General features: G+C 41.6%; 1 protein-coding gene across 12 annotated transcripts in view; it reads left to right on the top strand.

Annotated features, from left to right (window-relative positions):
• Positions 1-20,201, top strand: part of MLIP (muscular LMNA interacting protein) — a 295,087-nt gene that overhangs the window by 115,367 nt on the left and 159,519 nt on the right. For 3 of the 12 annotated variants that reach the window (XM_027524172.1, XM_027524176.1, XM_027524170.1), the window contains exon 1: positions 19,580-19,816. The exons of 5 other annotated variants lie outside the window; for them this stretch is intronic. In XM_027524172.1, the coding sequence (XP_027379973.1) occupies positions 19,718-19,816 (99 nt within the window). In that variant the 5' untranslated portion in view covers positions 19,580-19,717. Of the gene's footprint in view, positions 1-19,575; positions 19,817-20,201 lie in introns of those variants that run through there. 4 more of the 12 variants (XM_027524177.1, XM_027524171.1, XM_027524173.1 and 1 more) reach the window with 3 other exon arrangements.

The raw sequence follows: 20,201 nt of genomic DNA, 5'->3' as shown, positions 1-20,201 counted from the left end.
CAGAGGAAGCCTCTAAATTTTTATTCAGTGAAGTTTGAACTAATATCTTCTTTTTCTGTTGAATAACAGTGTCTTCACTATAGGCATTCTTATTCGATGCTTGAGAGAAAATACTTGTCAATTGAATTTAAGATGAAATGGAGAATAGGGAAGATTTTATTCATAGAATCTGTTTAGGAGATTGGCCTTGTCAGTAAGATAGGAGTAAGGATGAGTTTTCAAGATCTTTGGAAGAAAAATCAGTGAGTTCCAAATAAATGGTATTTTTAAAAAATGTTTTATTTTATATTAGAGTTTAGGTGATGTACACTGTGTTAGTTTCAGGTGTACAGCAGAGTGATTCAGCTCTACATGTACATAAACATTCTTTTTCAGATTCTTTTCGAATATAGATTATCATAGGATATTGAGTAGAGTGCCCTGGGCTATACAGTGGTAATGCTAGTTTTTATTACTTCAATGAAATCTAGCCATTCCCTAATCACTGTGGGAACAAGCAAAGACTTGACCCTTATTGTCTGGGAACCGTGCCAGGCATTCAGCTTCTGTGAGGATCAGCTCTGGTGATCCTTCTAAACCCCAGGTGTCCACCTGTGCATTTATTTAAATTACACTCATGCCTGCTGTTGGAGAGCTTGTAAACATTCAGCACAATCAAAACTTCTTATTTATTCTCTCACTTTGTGCTCACAAGTCATATAATTCTCCTTTTCATTCTTCAGTTTTCAGAGTCTTTATTCTGCAAAACACACTTAACTGAGCTTGTGTTTCTGAATACTAATCCATGAAGATGGTTTTCGGAAGGGGAATGGCAGCTAAGTGAGGTGCTGGTAATTTGTCAACGTGGATACTTTTTACAGCATGACTTGACTAGGATCTGGAATTAAATGCCCACGAGAGAGGATTAAAAATAGAATGGGTTTCAGTTTCAGAAAGTGAATTCTTGAAGTGTCTTTCCTGTCCTTTCCATTCAGTTTATCACACACGCTGCCACTACCATTTCTGCAAATGAGGCAGAGTGTCATTGAATTGGAACCCAAAAGGCTGGATTCTGTTGGCTGGGTTTTTCTACAGACTGATGAGTTGCCATTTCAATGCAAATCATAACATACCTGTCCTGCAAGAGCATTGACCGTACCTTTAAAGGGAAATCAGAACTGGAAAACATTGCTCTTTTTTGTACATCTTGATACATGTTTGATTCCTTTCAAAGTGGTCCCTGTGGAATGGTTTATTTGGTCTTGTCTTACTTACATGGGCTTCCCCGATGGCTCAGTGGGTAAAGAATCCACCTGCTAATGCAGGAGACATAAGAGATGCAGGTTCTGTCCCTGGGTCAGAAAGATCCTCTGGAGGAGGAAGTGGCTACCCATTCTGGTATTCTTGCCTGGAGAATCCCACGGAGAGAGGAGCCTGGTGGGCTACAGTCCACAGGGTTGTGAAGAGTCGGACATGACTGAGCGGCTAAGCACACACGCTTACTTATATGCAGGCAAGGAGGACCACAAAAATCAGGTTTTTCAGAGTTTATTTCTTTATTGATCATATTTTCCCAAAGTATATTTAAATATAAGTATAGTTATATTATACCTGTAATGTAGCAAAAGTGTCATTATTGTTAATGAATATGTTCATAGTCTATGATAATGATCTAAATGACATCATAATAGAATTTGTCTGCAATGTACTAGAACCAAATTTATAATAATAGTAAAGAATTATAAAGAATTTCTCAATAATTGGAAGACTTGGAGTGTTGAGAGGATTGGTAAGATTTACATTTCTATTGATTTTCCATCACTTTAGTGTGTGGTTTGAGTGAGTTTATCACAGTGAGAAAAGGGTAGAGGGTTACTGAGTCTTTCAGCTACACAAAGCTCAGCTCATTTGGCCCAATGGCTTTCAGATTTGTGGACCGCAAATCCCATGTGTGTATGTCTGTGTCTGTGTGAGAGAATCTGAAACAGTCTCTGATATTGTGCTTATTGGGATATTTTCTATTACATTTGATTGTTTTCCGTTCTGCTCGTGAATTCATTTAAAAATACTGAACACAATTTATTCGTGTTCATAACCTGTGACTTGAAAAACACTGATCTAGTGAAAAATTTTTTTTCTAAAATCTATTTATTACTGTCTGGTACCCATTTTTTTTTAACTTTTTATTTTACTTTGTAGTTTGGCCAATTGGCAGTGTTGTAATAGTTTCAGGTGGACAGCAGAGGCATTCAGCCATGCATATTACACGCATCCATTCTCCCCCAAACTCCCCTCCCATCTGGGCTGCCACACAACATTGAGCAGAGTTCCATGTGCTATACAGTAGGTCCTTGTTGGTTATCTCCTTTAAATATAGCAATATGTACGTGTTGATCTCAAACTCCTCAACTATCTCTTACTCCTATTCTTACTCCCCATCTTTTTTCTAAGTCTGTGTTTTATTAAAAGCAGGACTGGTTCAGGGAATGAACAAAGTTTCCCTAAGTTAAACTGTAGAAATATCTTTCAGTGTCATGATGCTTTTTCTCCAAGACATGGCTGTATTTGCGCTATGGATGAGCTCCTGAAACTGATAGAAAAGCTAGAGGTGTTTTCTTTTTCTCAGTCTGCTTATTCTGAAATACATCTGGGTTTTCTTTTATAGATGAATAAACTATAATCCCCTGAAAAACCCAAATAACACAACAATCAAAACAAACAAATGCTGATCAAGTCCAGCAGCTATGTTTTATGAAAAATCTGGGGTCCTTGAACAGGAAGTGACTTGGCTAAGATCCAACATCTTCAGTTCAGTTCAGTTCAGTTCAGTCGCTCATTCGCGTCTGACTCTTTGCGACTCCATGAATCGCAGCACGCCAGGCCTCCCTGTCCATCACCAACTTCCGGAGTTCACTCAGACTCACGTCCATCAAGTCTGTGATGCCATCCAGCCATCCCATCCTCTGTCGTCCCCTTCTCCTCCTGCCCCCAATCCCTCCCAGCATCAGAGTCTTTTCCAATGAGTCAACTCTTTGCATGAGGTGGCCAAAGTACTGGAGTTTCAGCTTTAGCATCATTCCTTCCAAAGAAATCCCAGGACTGATCTCCTTTAGAATGGACTGGTTAGATCTCCTTGCAGTCCAAGGGACTCTCAAGAGTCTTCTCCAACACCACAGTTCAAAAGCATCAGTTCTTCAGCGCTCAGCTTTCTTCACAGTCCAACTCTCGCATCCGTACATGACCACTGGAAAAACCATAGCCTTGACTAGACGGACCTTTGTTGGCAAAGTAATGTCTTTGCTTTTGAATATGCTATCTAGGTTGGTCATAACTTTTCTTCCAAGGTGTAAGTGTCTTTTAGCAGCTAAAACAAGCATTCTTTTAAAAACACGTATGGAATTTCATATTCATTTCATTTAGCATTTGGTGCTTACAAAGTGATTTATGGCTAATCTGGAAAGTTCTTTCAGAGAATTCCCTGGCAGTCCAGTGATAAGGACTTGGAGTTTTCACTGCAGGACTTTCTGGGTTCGATCCCTGGTCTGGGAACTAAGATTCTGCAATCCAAGTGGAGTGGAAAAAAAAAACAAACAAAAACCAAGCAAATAAACAGAAAATACTTTCAGTCTGCTCTGATGGAAATCAGGGCAGGCCTTACCCACTGCCGCTGTGCATGCCCACACACACTTGTTCATGTGGGTGACTGGCCCTGTAACACCAAGGCCCAAGAAACCTGACTCGTGTTGCTGGCTTTTAGTTACCTTCATGCTGTGGGAGAAGCAAGAAGTTCCTCAGCTGGGCTCTTTACACTCTGAGCCCTGGGGAGCCCACGTGGATGACACAGCAGGAGGAAAAAGGGAGCTGGGGCTATGCAAACTGCCCGCTCTGTCTCAGGCTGCTGTCACAGTGCATGACCTTGGGAAACCATTTGACCTTTCTGTATCTTGGTTTATCTTATCTGCCACAAGGAGATAATAATATCATACTTCTTTTCTTCTTTCTGTGCAAATCAAGTGAGAGCAGAGAATGAAAGCTTTTTTGAAAGGCCAAAATGATACCTACATACTGAATGGGTATTACAAAAGATTTTCCCTCTTGTCAACAGATATATCTTTTCTCTATTTTCTAGAAATAGAAAGGCACACAAGTGATTATTATGATTGTTCCTGTGTTTCATCTGAAGAAAAACCATTAATAAAATCAAATGTTGAGTTTTCTGGTTATATGTTTTTCATGCATATTAAAATAAATAGAGCTCTTAAACTGTTTATAAACGTATCTTATAAAATCATCTTGAGTAGCAGCATGGGGTATGTGGATCAGACTTGGACGAGGAGGTGGGGAGCAGGCATTTGCCTTGGTGATGGCAGGTCTCACTCTGCCTTCCGTCTGCTTCCCGTGTGACCGTGGACAAACGACTCAGTCTCTGACATGCCTGGTTTCCTCACTGGAGAAATAAAGATGCTCCCGCCGAGCTCACAGTCTTGTGAGGATACTGATGAAATGGTGCTGGTTGGTAAGCCAGGGGCAGCAGCCCATACCTGGCCTACGGTCTGCTTTCGTGGTTGAAGCTGAATGGAACCACCAGGGTGCCCATGATGTGCACGTTTGTGTGGCCATGTTTACCTGACGATGGCAGAGCTCAGTGGTTGTGCCAGAGATGATGCAAAAAGCCTAAAATATTTATCTCTGGCCCTTTACAGAAAAGTTTGCCAACTCCTGAGAATTAAAACACGGTTTCTGGTACATGGTAAATTCTAAAGAAAAGCAGCTATTGTCATTATGTAACAGTGATAGAGGTCTCAGTGAATTATGATAGTGTTGGTGATGATAATTATAATAATAGAGATGATGATGAGGTGTTATAGTAATAATGATGACAATGATGATAAAAATTATATTAATTTCTTTGGCCACCAGCTCCAAATTCTTTCATCCTATTATAGAAACCACTGTTTAGATTGGCTGATATCTCACATTTAAAGGGCTTTTTTCCTTTCTCCTGGTATCAAAATTAACTTCCAGGAAAGGATCTGAAACTTGCAACAAGGTCAAAGAACGAAGCTCTAGATTTCAGGCTTCATCAGCAGGGAGGGGAGGTATTCTGAGGGGGGCCCCAAACTGTTCCTTGTTCATTTCTGCAAAGTGCCCACTAACCTCTTCACCTTTTTTTTTTCCATTCTGGACAACAGCTTAGAAAATATGTGGGAAGTGTTCATAATTTTTCCCCCCTCTACAATCATGCTTAAGTATGTAAGAGGCCTTCTCCTGTGCTGGGTTTTGTGGTACATCCAGGGGTCATTTTCTCGGATCCCATGGGAATTCCTGGGAAAATTTTGTTTGCTTTTCTAGACTTTTTATTTTTTTGGTTTGCAAAGCTAAGAAAAGGAGAATAAGTAATTTGTTTTTATCCATCATTTCTAGGCTAGAGTAAGAAGATTTCCTCCAAAGTGCATAATTTTGCTAATCTATGGCCTAAAAAATGGAACCCACTCTTTCCATCCAGTACATCTCGAAGTAAATTAGACCCACTCAGAAACTTAGCATCTGCTTCTTCTCCTGGTTATACATTCACAAATAGGATCTGTTTCTCCCTTGCAAGCTGTTTCCCTGGCAACAAAGCCACCGTTCCATGATCAGAGCACTTTGTCCCTTTTGCAGTTTGACTTTCTGACAAGGCCCGCTCGCTTGGGGAGATGAAGAAAACAGCATCCAATCACAAACATTTCAAAGACCCCAAGTGGTGCCTTAATAAACGGGAACTCCATTGAGGTGGCTTGGCCGTGGATGGCGTGTCGGGCGGCATCACCGCCACCCTCCATCGCCGACCTGCGAAGACCACGGGCTCTTGAAGAAGCTATCCTTGTAGCAGAGAACAGATGAGTGATGCTCCAACTGGAAAAATTACCATAAAGTTACAATCTGGGAAGCGGCGGATGGAGGAGAAGTAGAGGGATTGCAGCTGGCAGCCTGGCCAAGCGAGCTCACCTGGGGTTTGTTCCATCTTGCTCATCTCTAGGCTGAAGTGGTACTGTCAGTAACAGCCCAGATGCATCCCGGGAACACAGGCTCTCCCTCCTCTGCTCACAAGCGGCCAGGACCAAGTGAGAGGTCTTAGCGGATTCTTGTGTGGGCTTTTCATTTATTATTATTATTTCTGGTATTATTATTATCATTTAGCCCTGGTGACTTTCCCCCCTGCGGCTGCCCCCTCAGCCTGAGCACAGTCAGAACCTCACTCAGCTGTGGGCTCTATAACTCCCGCTCCACAGTCCCTCCCTCTCCGCAATCCTCTGCCAGCCCCCTCTGTAACCGGAGTGCGGTGGGTCTGGGTGGAGTATTTGGGGTAGAAAAGTGGGGCAGAGTAAACAGGAAAGGTACCTTTTTCCTGATGAGCTGAGGGACCTATAGCCACTGGGGAGACCCTGCTGAGATTTCCTGCCTGAATGAGCTTAGAGTGAGGGGGGTTGGAAAATACCAGAGAAGAGCAGACGTAGTAACAGAGGGAGTGTTTTCATCGTGAGCTTGCTTTCATGATCTCCAGGTGCACGGTGGGCTGTGGTCCTGAGAAGATGGTCCCCAGGAGCATGGGGTCGCTCGTAGGAGCGGCGGAGGGGCAGCTGGACCCACGTGCTCCTCCTTCAGACGGGGTGTGTGTTAGGAGGACCCTGGCGGCATCCAGCGTGGTGGGAGGTTTCAGAGGAATTAAGTGAAAAATGCATGTTCTGCAACACAAGCTTTGGCCGAAGTCAGTGTTGATTCCAGGAAGCAGAAGGAAAAAGTTTTATAAGACCTTTTCTTATAAAGGAACATTTAAATACCCTTTTTTTAGGGGGTGAGGGGCTTCATCTCAGGAAGTTCATACTGATTATGTTTCTTAGGTTAGTTAGACACAGAGTAAGTTTTAAGGCAGTTTTCTGTAAAGATTTATCAAACACTTGTTGGTTTAATATTAAGATTGGTGTTTTGGGAAGAGAAGCATGGAATTCAGACACAAGGCACAGAGGTGAACACCCGGCTCCCTCTTGGGGGAGGTCTTGCTGCCAAGTGCGTGGAGTGTCGGGGCAGACCTGTCACCCCGCTCAGGGTCTTCCCCTCCTGCAGTGACGTCTTGCTAAGGGCACGGGGCGGAGGCCTGGCCCGTCTGGTTGGTTACGGGATGCTCTCGTGATGACACTCACTCCCAAGCTCCCTACACAGTCAGCCAGGCTCCATCAGGTTCACATACAGTTCAGTGTCTCCCTCTGCCCAGTCCTGCTTCTGCCTCATCACTCTCATGGGTGTTGATCCCTCATAAATAATTGACACCCTGAACTTTATCTCAGGATCTGTTTCTGAAGAACCCAACCTGCAACCCCTGGTTATTTATGACCTTACAAATAATCCAAGAGGCAAGGTTATCCTATGGGAATAATTGATAATGTGGAACAGAAGAGAAATGCTACAACATTTAGATAAGAGGGAGAAAAAATCAATTATAGGCTCCTGCTGGCTCTGGACTGCTTTGTTGAGCAGAACCAAGACCTCCGGGGGGTTAGAAGTTGACAGGCAAAGGGAACTAAAGTGACTGTGAGAGTTCAAGGAACGTGGCCTGGCTAGAAGAGAGCGGGTGCGTGTCAGAGAAAATCAGAAATCGAGATGTTCTTAATTCACTTACGATCAGACCTCACTGTAGACAAGAGAGACACCTCAGAATAAACATTTATTTCTCTCTCAGATTATTTAAAAAAATGTTCAGAGGTTGTCGGCCCAAACCTTGACTGGGGGCTCCTCCTGCCAATTCATGAATCATTCTATCGTGTTCGGAGTAAAGCTTAAAAGGTCTCATATGGGTCTCATGTGGGTCTTATCAGGGTCTCTTATGGCTGCTAAAGATCTATCCATCACATCCACATCCCAGACAGAAGGGTGAAAAATGAGACAAAGAGGGCATGTCACACAATTTTAAGGAGCCTTACTTTTAATTATATCTCACTGATCATAGATTAATCACATGGCCACACCTATAAGTAAGGGAGGCTGCAGAATTTAACATTTAAACGAGGCAGCAACATACACAGGTGAAAAAAATTCTTTTTATCACAGTTGAAGAATATATTACTATGTTTTCCTTCGGATGATGGAAACAAATCAGAGAAAATAATAAAACCCCTAAAATGTAGTGTCTTGAAAATAATGGTGGCAGTAAAACATTTTAGAAATTATGAATAATTATTTGACATATGATGGAGAATGACAGAAGATTTTGGACATATACTATTGAATGTTAATATTAATACTTATCTAACATGTTTTGTTTTTTAAGGTCACAAAATTATTCTTAGAATATTTATGACCTAGTATCATAGCAATTTTGAAACATATAGTATTGTTTTTAATCACAGTGCTGTGCATTAGGTTTCCATAACTTATTCATCTTCTAGTTTCAAGTTTGTAGGGTCTGCATAACTTATTCGTCTTCTAGTTTTGTTTGTAACTTTTAATGACATCTCCCCAGTTCCTCCACCCCTACTCCCTGAATATTGAGCCCTTTCTGTGGACCAGGATCTATGTAAAATGCTTTACATCTATCGTATTGTTGAATGGAGCCTATGGGGTACATGTTCTACACAATCTATTATAGATGAGGAAATGGGGATTTTGAGGAAGGAAGAAACTGGTCAAAGTCATACAGCTCGCAAATGGCAGAGCCGGGCTTTAAACCCCCACTGGTCAAACCCCCCAGCCCGACCACTTGCTCTCTGACGCTCAGATCAAACATCAGAGAGGAGAGCTGGGGCCGGGGAGAGAGGGCTGCGATGGCGGTGCCAGTGGGGGTTGAAACCGTGAGAGCTGAGGGCAACCCTCTGGATGGAGGCAATCAGGCAGAGGCAAGAGGAAGCTTGAGTCTCTGGGCTCTTTCTTCTGGGCGAGGAGAAGCAGAGGAGAGACTGGGGAAGAACCAGGTGGGGAGGGCTCCGAGAGACCCAGAGGAAGACTTCTCTGACTGTGAAAAGAGCCAACAATGTCTATAACTCAGACGTTCAGAAAAAGTCAATGATCTGAGCAGTAAGAGGCTACTCATTCTTTAGAAGTGTTGGAAATAGGATGTGCGAATGGGTGGAGGAAGGTTGGGAAAAAATAGATTAATTATTTAAAATCTATGTGCTATGCTTAGTCGCTCAGTCGTGTCTGACTCTTTGCCTCCCCATGGACTGTAGCCTGCCAGGCTCCACTATCCATGGGATTCTCCAGGCAAGAATATTGGAGTGGGTTGCCATTCCCTCCTCCAGGGGATCTTCCCCACCCAGGGATGGAACCCAGATCTCCCACATTGCAGGCAGATTCTTTACCATCTTAGCCACCAGGGTTTAAATTCTATATGGTTGTTCTATTGTTAGCAATGGTTGATTGTAACTGTGACTATTTATGGATTGCCTAGGCCATGCTGAATGCTGTTCTAAGGGTTTGTGTGCATCCCATGGGGTAGCTACTCTGAGTATTCCCATTTTGCAGATGAGATAATTGAGTCATCTATGTAAAGCCACACACACAGTTATTTAGTGGCAGAGTTCTGACCCAAGCCCTGCAGTCTGGCTGCTGAGCTCATGGTTAAGAGTCTGGAAAGCCAACAGTTTCTTTAAAAAGTAATGAGTTGGCAAGAGTCCACAGAGGTTCTATTTTCTGAGATAAAATCCCACATCCATTTTCATAGGAATTGTTAAGGGTACTTAGTGATTATTCATTCTTCTTTCCCTAAACATCTGTTTTGAAGAGGAATCCATTTTGTTTGATTTTCTCCTATGTCAGTTTTTAAAGGAAAAATAGTTTAAAAAATTAAAGTGAAATTTGAAAATATTAAGAAAACATATATTGCATTTTTTATGGTGAGCTTGTTGCGAGCCTTGAAATGATACCTTATGGTCCTTAGTAAATGTCTCCAGAAAGAAAGAGGGCATTCTCTTTTTGCAGCAAAACATTTTAATAACTATGCACTGGAATAATGATTTTTTTGTGTATCTCAGATTCCTTTATGCCTACAGACTGTTCAGCTGAATGTCATTAGAACCTCTAGAACTTATTTTTGCATAGTTTGAAGGCTCACTTATCGCCTACACAGTCACATGTTGATCTGAAAAAATCTCTCTCTATATATACATGTTACTGCCCACCATGCACACGTGCAGCCTGTTGGGATCTAAGAGTTACAGAAGACAGCCTTACAGCATCCTTAACCTTTTCAGGTAACTGGATTTATTCACGTCAATATGTGTTTTCAAAATACTGAGAAGTGATTCTTAAAATATTTCTACCAGGAACCCTATAGTTTGATTTTAGAATAAAATAGTATGGTGGTATTTAAAACCAGAAAAACTCTTGAAAAGTGTTTCTGGTTAGAATCTGCTGGTTATAAGAATAGGCAGATTTGAAGGGAATAGATTTGCCTTTCCATGCAGACTTATCAGTGAGCAAAATCATTAGTGGGAGGAGAGTTTCACTGTCTGTACAGATGTAAAAATCTAAAGGCAAGAAAAAATAGTAAAGGTTGATCAGAGGAAAAAAAAAAAAAGAACTCAAAATACTGATTTTAAAGAAAAGCACTTAGGATTATATATTCAGTAATAGTATATTTTTTGAAATCTTAAAATGATTACAGAACTGACATTTCTTGGTTTTAAATGTATATTTAATGTTAGATTGCTAGTTACTTTGGGCACGTCTACAGGAACAACAACAACTGATCATTTCTGAGAGTTTATCATATGGTGGAAATGTCTCATGATTCATTTCATTTAAGTATCCCAAATCCCTGTGCATTTAGGTAATCTAGTTTCCTTATGCAAATAAGGAAGCCATTGCAAATTTTTAATAGTCTCTTCATTCTAATTTTTGGACAAATTTGAAAAGTAGGTAAAGTGGTTTTTTTTTGGGGGGGTAAATAGTTGCTATTTCAGTTTCCTTTTCATGATGTATAAATTACTTTAAAATGATCTATTTTATTAACTTGAGATTTTTCCTTCTTGCCTGCTGTGTAGTACTTCATTGCACACAGAGAAGACACTTAAGAAACATGTTTTCCTTGTATTATCTCCTGTGTTGCCTCTTAACATCCCGCATTTGAAATGCTAGCCATTTCTGACCTAGGAAACATTCTATTATATAATGCGATGTAGTCAGACAAGTGACAGTGGAAGGCTAAATTACAGTAGCTCCTGTCTTACCTCTAATGAGGTCAGTCGTGGGGAGAAAAGCTTTGCTTTTGATTTTCTATTTCTTTACTCTTGACCCCTAACACCTTTGTCTCTGACCTTTTCTTTTCTGTAGGGTAGGCATGCACTATTAATGAATTCACCCAACAAACAAACATTTAGTGTCTCCTCAAGGTTAAGTACCAGGGATGCAGTCGTGATTCAAAAAGCCATCATTAATGACTGTCTTCATGGAAGACTACTTGGCAGTGTTGGCCCAGGACACGTCCCATCCTGGGGGAATATACTGGCTACTGTAGCCATTGGCTGGTTTTTGCCTCTGTGGAAATTATGGTGTCAAACCTAAAATCAAAGGAAAGATCATCCCAAAGTGCTTTGATTCACCGGCATCTTTTCAGTCAATTACTCTGCATATGGACTTTCAGGACAAACCTTCTGTCCAAGTTGTGATTGATTCTGTAGGAGAAGGAGCCTTGAATGTTGGGTCTATTAACATGCTGCTGGAGTGTTCTGGAACTCGTGGTGAATCCAGTCTTCAAGAATTGTGGGCAAGTCAGAGGGTCTGTAAAAGATATTTAGGATGACAGTGACAAGGATGAAGATGATTAAAATATGCCTTCCTGTTTTGTTTTGGAGTGAACACATTAAGGGGAAAACAGAGGACACTGCAAGAAAACACAGGCATATTCTGAGACTGTATCCACTAGAGATTTTTGTTAAATCTTATACATTTCATCTGTCCTAGAAAGAAAGACAGAAATTAACATTTATGGTGCGCCTGCTTTGTGTGGGGCCAAACATTGGGGTCTTATATATCATGAGACATATGAAATATGTCTTTAATTTTCATATTCACCCTCTGAGATTTGGATGCCTTTATTATGCCCATTGTATAGATGGAGAAACACAAGTTCTTGGATTTAAAGTAACTACATGCTTTCATCGGCTAATAATTAGTAGATTTATTATTGGAATCTGATTCCACGTTTCATTTTTTCCATTAGCAGAATTAATACATTGATGGTGTAGACCATAAGCCAGGGCTCCCACATTACTTTAGATATTATCAAAAATAAATATTATTAGAAGAATTAATATATTGAAGGTATAAAACATCAGAGATCACACATTACTCTAGATATTTTTGAAGATAAATATTGTTTATAAATATAAGGAAATACTTGTCATAAACAGATATAATCATTCAACAATATTTTTCTGAGTCTGTGCTGCACTATCCATATTGAAATTTAGATAGCTTTAGCATTTGTACCAATACAATTTGACTTTTTGCTGTTATCTCATTTCCAATTTAAAGTTATGTATGTTGCAAAATAATGATGCATTCCTTTTATATAGAACTACATGGAAACAATAAGAGAATAACAGTGATGAAAGGTAGAGAAGTCAGTGTGTAGCTGGCCACATTTTGGGAATGAATACTGAAGGCTTGGGGAAAATGTTCATCTGAGCCCAATTCTCTTTAATGTTGTTAAAAACAAAATCTTTGCTGGCTACTGATTCCTGAACCTTTCTTATCACTTTTCTGTAAACAAGTATTTCTAAGCTAAGGCTGGCAGAGGCAGTTAGCAAATAAGAGTCCATGTGAACCTGGGTTCTAGCCAGGCACACCAGGTTTAAAATCTGATTGCATCTTATGCTGGTTAAGCAAGTAATTCAATCTCCCTGAGTCTTATTTTTCTTACTCATCTAATGGACATCATAATTCTCTTGCTGGCTTGTTGTGAGAAATTCAAGAGATGATCTATATTAAAAGCACCAAGAATAGCATCACATAAAACTTGTTAAGTGGTGTATTTATACATAGTATATGTAGGATACAATCTGTTCTGTGATGAGTGGGTGGAGCATGTGGGGTGGCCAGGGTGACAGACCACGGCAGCCAAGACTGGGAGGAGTGATCTAGACCAGAGAAGCTTCTCCATTTCCTCCAAGAACCCCGGCCCCTCACACACCCTTTGGATGCTGATTCCTTGCATCCATCCTTAAAACATTCACAGCTTTGGCATCGGGTGTTGCTGTCTTTATATCTGATCTATCTTCAAAGAAGCAAAATTATACAGTGATTAAATCACTCTTATTGTGTTGCAGGAAGGGGGCGCCCTTCCAGGGCATGAAAGTGGGCTCTTGTCTAAACACAAAAATGAACTGTCCCAGGAAACACACGCGCTGACAAAGCAAGACACACTATTGGGAAGGGGTGCCCAGGTGGAGAGAAGCAGGGTCAGGGAACCCAGGAGAACTGCTCTGCCACGTGGCTCGCGGCTCCAGGTTTATGGCAGTGGGGTTGGTTTCCAGGTTGTCTCTGGCCAGTCATCTTGCTTGGCCCATATTTGGTCTGACTTAGGGTCCTTCCTGATGGTGTGTCTCTCAGCCAAGATGGAAATCAGTGCAAAGGATTCTGAGAGGTTGGTAGGACATATTATGGGCTTGTGTCTCCTCCCTCCTTTGTGCCCCTCCCAAGTTACCCTCGTTAGTGTTCTGTAGCCACAGCGTGTTCCTTATCAGGATACCTCCTGATGTGAAGCAACTCAGGGAAATGGTTTTCATTGTGCTTGGCCAAGGCAGGTGGTTTCGGTCAATGGTTCCCTAACAACTGTATACTCCTTGAACACGGAAATCTCTCTTGCCCTCTCTGAGACCTCCATACAACGCTTATGAATGCACATGGTCACTCATTTATGTAATGGACATTTATTGAGCCCCCACTACGTGACAGTTCCTGTATTAGATGCTGGGGATACAGCAGGGAAAAAAATAGAAATTTCCCAGTGTTCTAGTGCTTTCATTCCAATCAGGGAACCAGATACTAAAGAATTCCCGATACATATAACCATATCAATTTTTAAAAGTCTTTATTGAGTTTGTTACAATATTGCTTCTATCTTACGTTTTGGTTCTTTGGCTGTGAGGTATGTGGGATTTTAGCTCTCCGACCAGGGATCAAAGCTGTACCTCCTGCACTGGAAGGCAAAGTCTTAACCACTGGACTTCCAGGGAAGTCTGGCTATATATTAAATAGTAGCACCTGCTATGAAGAAGTAAATAGAAGCTGGATTTGTTTGATCACTTACATGTTTCTTATCAAACTTTTCTGGATACGTCTATTGTTTTCCTCAAATTTGTTTCCCATGTCAGGAAGAGAGACTATTTGTTCTATACGGTTTGTTTTAACAGCAATACCTTAAGAGTCTCTTGGCTGGAAGGTACTGCAGTAATATCTGTATAGTTAAGAAGTGGGAAGGATGCCCTACTTCAGGCATCAGTAAGGCCAGATTTTAAAGAGAATTTTGGATTGTATTTGCCGGTTGCAAACTTCAACAAACTTCACTTTCTTTTGGGAATTGATTATTCAACAGAACAGTTTGTGTTCTTTAGTAAGACAGACATCATTAAAACTCTATGTTTGTGAAATGCTTCATGGTCTTAGGCAGACCCTGGGTGACCTTCTTATCTCTAGAAAACAGTAGTTGTAATTGGAGGCTAGACTCTCCCCTCCTCCCAGCCTTGATCCTGTGTCAGTAATTCACTTGGTCTTCATCATCCATGACTGAGGCCTATTTTTTGATGAGGTGCCATCACTTTCTTTCCATTGAGGATGGTTTCTATAGAAATTTTTCTAGATACATGTGCTCTGGGAGGCTGTATGTAGTTACTAGCCAGATGACTGAAGCATGCTACTATAATGCATGGCTATTATGCTTTTTTTAAGTAAAAAATTATGTTTTCCATCGATATAAGAAATACTCTATAATACCAACAATTATTAATAAAACAAGGGAAAGAAAATGATTAAAGAGACACAGAGAAAATAGCAAAATAGTGGATTAATTTTATTGGTTCTCATGTTGTAAAATGACTCAAGGAAAAATTCAAATAGGGCAAAGGATAGGGGATAACATATTTCCTCTCCCAAATATGATCATACCAATATGTCTAAATATTGCTTTCTGCTTGGGAGAGGGAATGAGAAAAAAAGAAAGATCAGAGGGGGAAGGACAGAATGAGACTTTGGAAAAGAGCTTCCTGATTGTTTGAATTCATGTGGAATAAACTTATGAACCATTGACAAAGGACAGAACGTGGAGATGAGTGTGGTCTCTAGGATTTGCTGAGGCTACCCTATTCAGTAGGGATTAGGAATTAAGAATTTTATGTATATGTGGTATATACGTATACGATGATATATATATTATATAAATATGTGCATATATAGCAAAATAATGGATTAATGTCATTGTTTCTCATGTTGTAAAATGACTCAAGGAAAATCATATACATATACAGGGTTGGCCAAAAGGTTCGTTCCATAAGATGGTATGGAAAAACCTGAATGAACCTTTTGGTCAACCCAATATATACATTTTCATATATACAAATCTTTGTTCCTATTCCCTACTGAATAACATCAAAACACCTTAATTCAAGATCTCTGATGATCTACAAGGAAGAGGAGAGATGAATCTGGACGTAGAAAGTAGAACAGTGGTTACTTGGGGATGGGGGGTGTGGGGAATGGGGAATTATTGCTCAATCAGAGCAGAACGTCAATTTGACAAAATGAAAAAAGTTCTGTGGATGATTAATAATGATGGTTGCACAGCAATGTAAGTGTCCTTAATGTGCTCACTAAACTGTACACTTTGTAAAGGTTAAAATGGTATATTAAAAAAAGGTCTCTGATGATCCACACTGAACCTATGTTTGTAGCCTTATTTGTCTTTATTCTGATGTATGCTACTTACCAGGCTTCCCTGGTAGCTCAAAGGGTAAAGAATCTGCTGCAGTGCAGGAGACCTGGGTTCTACTGAGTAACAATAGTACTCACAGCAGTAACACACATTATTTGCCTGGCACAAAGCTTTACATGCTGAATTTAATAAGTACTGTTCTGTGAACCCTGTGAAATAAGCACTATTCTGATCCACATTTCACTGGTGGAGGAATGAGCCTTTGAGAGGTCCTGTAACTACCCCACCCAAGGTCCTCCAGCCAGTGGGTTGTCTGACTCTTTGGCCCCATGCCTTGCAGCCCACCCTGAGGCTTTCTCTCAAAGCTCAGTTGGTAAAGAATCCACCTGCAATGAAGGAGACCCTGGTTCTATTCCTGGGTCCGACTCCCAGGTCGGGAAGATCCCCTGGAGAAGGGATAGGCTACCCACTCCAGTATTCTTTTGCTTCCCTGGTGGCTCAGCTGGTAAAGAATCTGCCTGCAATGTGGGAGACCTGGGTTTGATCCCTGGGTTGGGAAGATCCCCTGGAGAAGGGAACAGCTACCCGTTTCAGTATTCTGGCCTGGAGAATTCCAGGGACTGTATAGTCTGTGGGGTCGCAGAGAGTCGGACACGACTGAGCAACTTTCACTGCTGCTTACTGCTGGTCTGATAGGGGCCTTTGCTCAAGCTTTTCTCTCTGCCTGAAATAAGGGCTATTCTGCCTCATCTTCAGAGGTCTCACTCCCCTGCTCTGCTAAGTGAAAGTGAAAGTGTTAGTCACTCAGTCACATCTGACTCTTTGCAATCCCATGGACTGTAGCCCTCCAGGCTCCTCTTGGAATTCTCCAGGCAAGAATACTGGAGTGGGTTCCAATGCCCTCCTCCAGGAGATCTTCCTGACCCAGGGATCAAACCTGGGTCTCTCTCAGTTTACCATCTGAGCCACCAGGAAGGCTCCAATTCTTCTAAGTCCAGCCTGAATGTTTCTTTATCCTTGAACTGCTCACCCCAGATGACTGTGATCTCACCACCCTCCAAAAGTTCCTCTAAGTCTTTGCTACTCATAGTGTCACAGACCAGTAGGTAGGCACCACTGGGAGCTCGTGGGAAATGTCAAATCTGGGGCCACAGATCTCCTCAGTCAGAAACTGCATTAAAAATATTTTATGAAATATAGCTGATTTACAATGTACAATTTCTGCTGTACAACAAAGTGATTCAGTTATTTGCATATTTACATTCTTTTTCAGATTCTTTTCCATTGTGGTTTGTCACAGGATATTTAAGAAACTGCATTTTAACATGATTTCAAGTGATTTATGTATCAACTTTGAGAACTGTAGTATGGGAATTTTTCTTTTCTTTTTTACTTTGCATCTCTGTTCATACACCTGTTTCATATTCTCAATTGGGCTGTAAGCTCTTTGAGGGTAAGAGGGCGATATAGTCTCTTGAGTATCCATAAATACACCTTGCATAGAAAAAGGCACAATTTATTTTCTGATGCCTTACAGTATTCACTTTAAAAATTTAGATCATTAAACTGTATGGTATTAAACATAATGTGTGTATGTGCAATTTGGATAAATGTTGGACAAAAGATACAAAGAGACCAAAAAACCCAACTACCATTTCTGAAGAGCTGAGAGCAAAAAACCTCGGTGTCAGGAGCAAAAGTAGAATACTGCACATATCTCCTGCACGCAACACCATCAGTTCAGTTCACTTCAGTTGTTTAGTCAGGTCTGACTCTTTGTGACCCCATGGACTGCAGCATGCCAGGCCTCCCTGTCCATCACCAACTCCCGGAGTTTACTTAAACTCATGTCCATTGCGTTGGTGATGCCATCCAACCATCTTATCCTCTGTCAGCCCCTTCTCCTCCTGCCTTCAATCTTTTCTGGCATCAGGGTCTTTTCCAATGAGTCAGCTCTTCGCATCAGGTGGCCAAAGTATTGGAATTTCAGCTTCAGCATTAGTCCTTACAATGAATATTCAGGACTGACTTCCTGTAGGATGGACTGGTTAGATTTCCTTGCAGTCCAAGGGACTCTCAAGAGTCTTCGCCAACACCACGGTTCAAAAGCATCAATTCTTCAGTGCTCAGCTTTCTTTATAGTCCAACTCTCACATCCATACATGACTACTGGAAAAACCATAGCCTTGACTAGAAAGACCTTTCTTGGACCTTTTGAGGGAGGTCACCATCATCTTCATTGCCTTCACTATAGCTTGGCCTTGGGTCAAACAACAGGGAGGGAACACAGCCCCGCCCATCAACAGAAAATTGGATTAAAGATTTACTGAGCATGGCTCCACCCATCAGAACAAGACCCAGTTTCCCCCACAGTCAGTCTCTCCCATCAGGAAGCTTCCATAAGCCTCTTATCCTTATTCATCAGAGGGCTGACAGATGGAAAACCACAATCACAGAAAACTAACCAATCTGATCACATGGACCACAGCCTTGTCTAACTCAATGAAACTATGAGCCATGCTGTGTAGGGCCACCCAAGACAGACGGGTCATGGTGGAGAGTTCTGACAAAACGTGGTCCACTGGAGAAGGGAATAGCAAACCACTTCAATATTTTTGCCTTCAAAACCCCGTCAAGAGTATGAAAAGGCAACACCATCAGAGGGATGGGCAGGCCACCTAAGCCAGTCCCCTGGCCCAATCCCTGGACACACCCGTACCCTCTCCCAGTGTGAGGAATGCTTGCCCCTCCTCAGGGAGAGAGCAGACATGGGAACTTGTCATTTGCTCTCCTCCCCACCACTGCAGCAGGGGCCCTGATAAAGCCTTGCCTGAAAAACAAGTACTAGGTTATTTGGAGTAGTTTTCCCCAACGTGCTAGTTTTCCCCAGCATCACTTTCGACAATTGTTTTACTTGTAGTGTTTCCACAAATTCGGGCTTCTGATAAGCAGGGAAAATGTTAAGTGGTATAATCTAGGTCCCTAAAATAACTCCTTCATTCCTTCCCAGAGCTTTTGGTCTATAACCAGCTCTTGCAACAGAACAACTTGCATCGCCAAAGCACAAATACAGATATTACAGATTTGGAGAAAAATCAATACTCAGAAAATAGAAGTACAAAAACGGAAGATGCCGATCAATTCCACGTGTCAAGTTTGGAAGTTTTCTGCAGTTGGGACACTCACTGTCTTCCAGGAACCTTGGAATGTTGTTTTGACAGATTTTTGATTCCAAGCTCTATTTGAGAGCAAATTTGGTTAATAGCAAGACTTCAGTCACTGCCGATGCTGGTGTAGCATTGCTCACTACGTACATGCCAAGGACCAAGAATTAAAGCTACTGATTTTAAGAAGGAATCGCTGTGTGTTTTCTCGTTCTTTATTTAGACCCAGTGTTTGTGTGTATTTGTGCCTCTAAATGTTCTCAGCGAGTGTGACCAACTGATTGCTGAGATTGTCAGCTGTGCGGGCCCTTCAATCAGCTTCTTGTTGCTGTACAATCTGGCTCCTCTGTTCTTTTTGCAGAATGTTTAATTGGACTATGTGCATGAAAAGAAAAGGGAAATGCATATAGGTGGCAATTCTTTTTTTTTTTTTTTTTACTTCTATTGGCTCCATTTCAGCAGTCAATCTGACCTCTCCTGAAGTTCCAAATCTAAAAACTGTCTGAGCATGAATCTGCTCTTTGGAGCTGACAAAAATTCTTCTGTTCAGGGAGGAGTCCACATTACCTCTTTTTAGAATTCTTTTCTCCCCGCGAGTGTGTGTGTTGTTTCAGGGAGCGGCTCCCTTCCCACCTCACTCATTGGTTTGCTCACTCCCTTATGGGATGAATCAATGCTTCCAGAAACCCAGGGGCTTCCGAGGGACTGCGGGAACAATTGCTTCCAAATGAACTCGTGCGTCTTAGCAGGGAGCGTGCAGACCACACCCCAGGTAAAAGGAAGGCTTTCCTTCCTGCTTTCGAGAACTTTGAAAGGCTGTGCACTGTGGTGTTTGCTGCAAGAGGGTTTGTGAGAGAGATGCCCGGGTGTAGATAAATTTGACTATGTCAAAATGAAATGTTATAGGCAGTTAGTGGAAAGGATGAGCAGATAGAGCAAAGCTGCTTACTGGCAACCGAAGAAGATGCTGAGGACGGTCCTTGGTGGAGTGTAAGCGCTGACACCCTGTCTTGTCTCTTCTCAATAAGAGGCTAGTGGCCATCTGTGAGTGTGGGTGTCAACATCAGAAGAAGAGAGCATTTCGAGAAAGAGAAGGAAGGAAGGCATTGCTCCTGGAAACTGAGCAAAGAAACACTCAGCCCGCATGGCATGAGGGA

This window comes from Bos indicus x Bos taurus, chromosome 23, assembly GCF_003369695.1.
Source record: "Bos indicus x Bos taurus breed Angus x Brahman F1 hybrid chromosome 23, Bos_hybrid_MaternalHap_v2.0, whole genome shotgun sequence".
NCBI lineage: Eukaryota > Metazoa > Chordata > Mammalia > Artiodactyla > Bovidae > Bos > Bos indicus x Bos taurus.
Note: the sequence above shows the minus strand (reverse complement) of the source record. Positions and strands in the feature narration are given on the sequence as shown.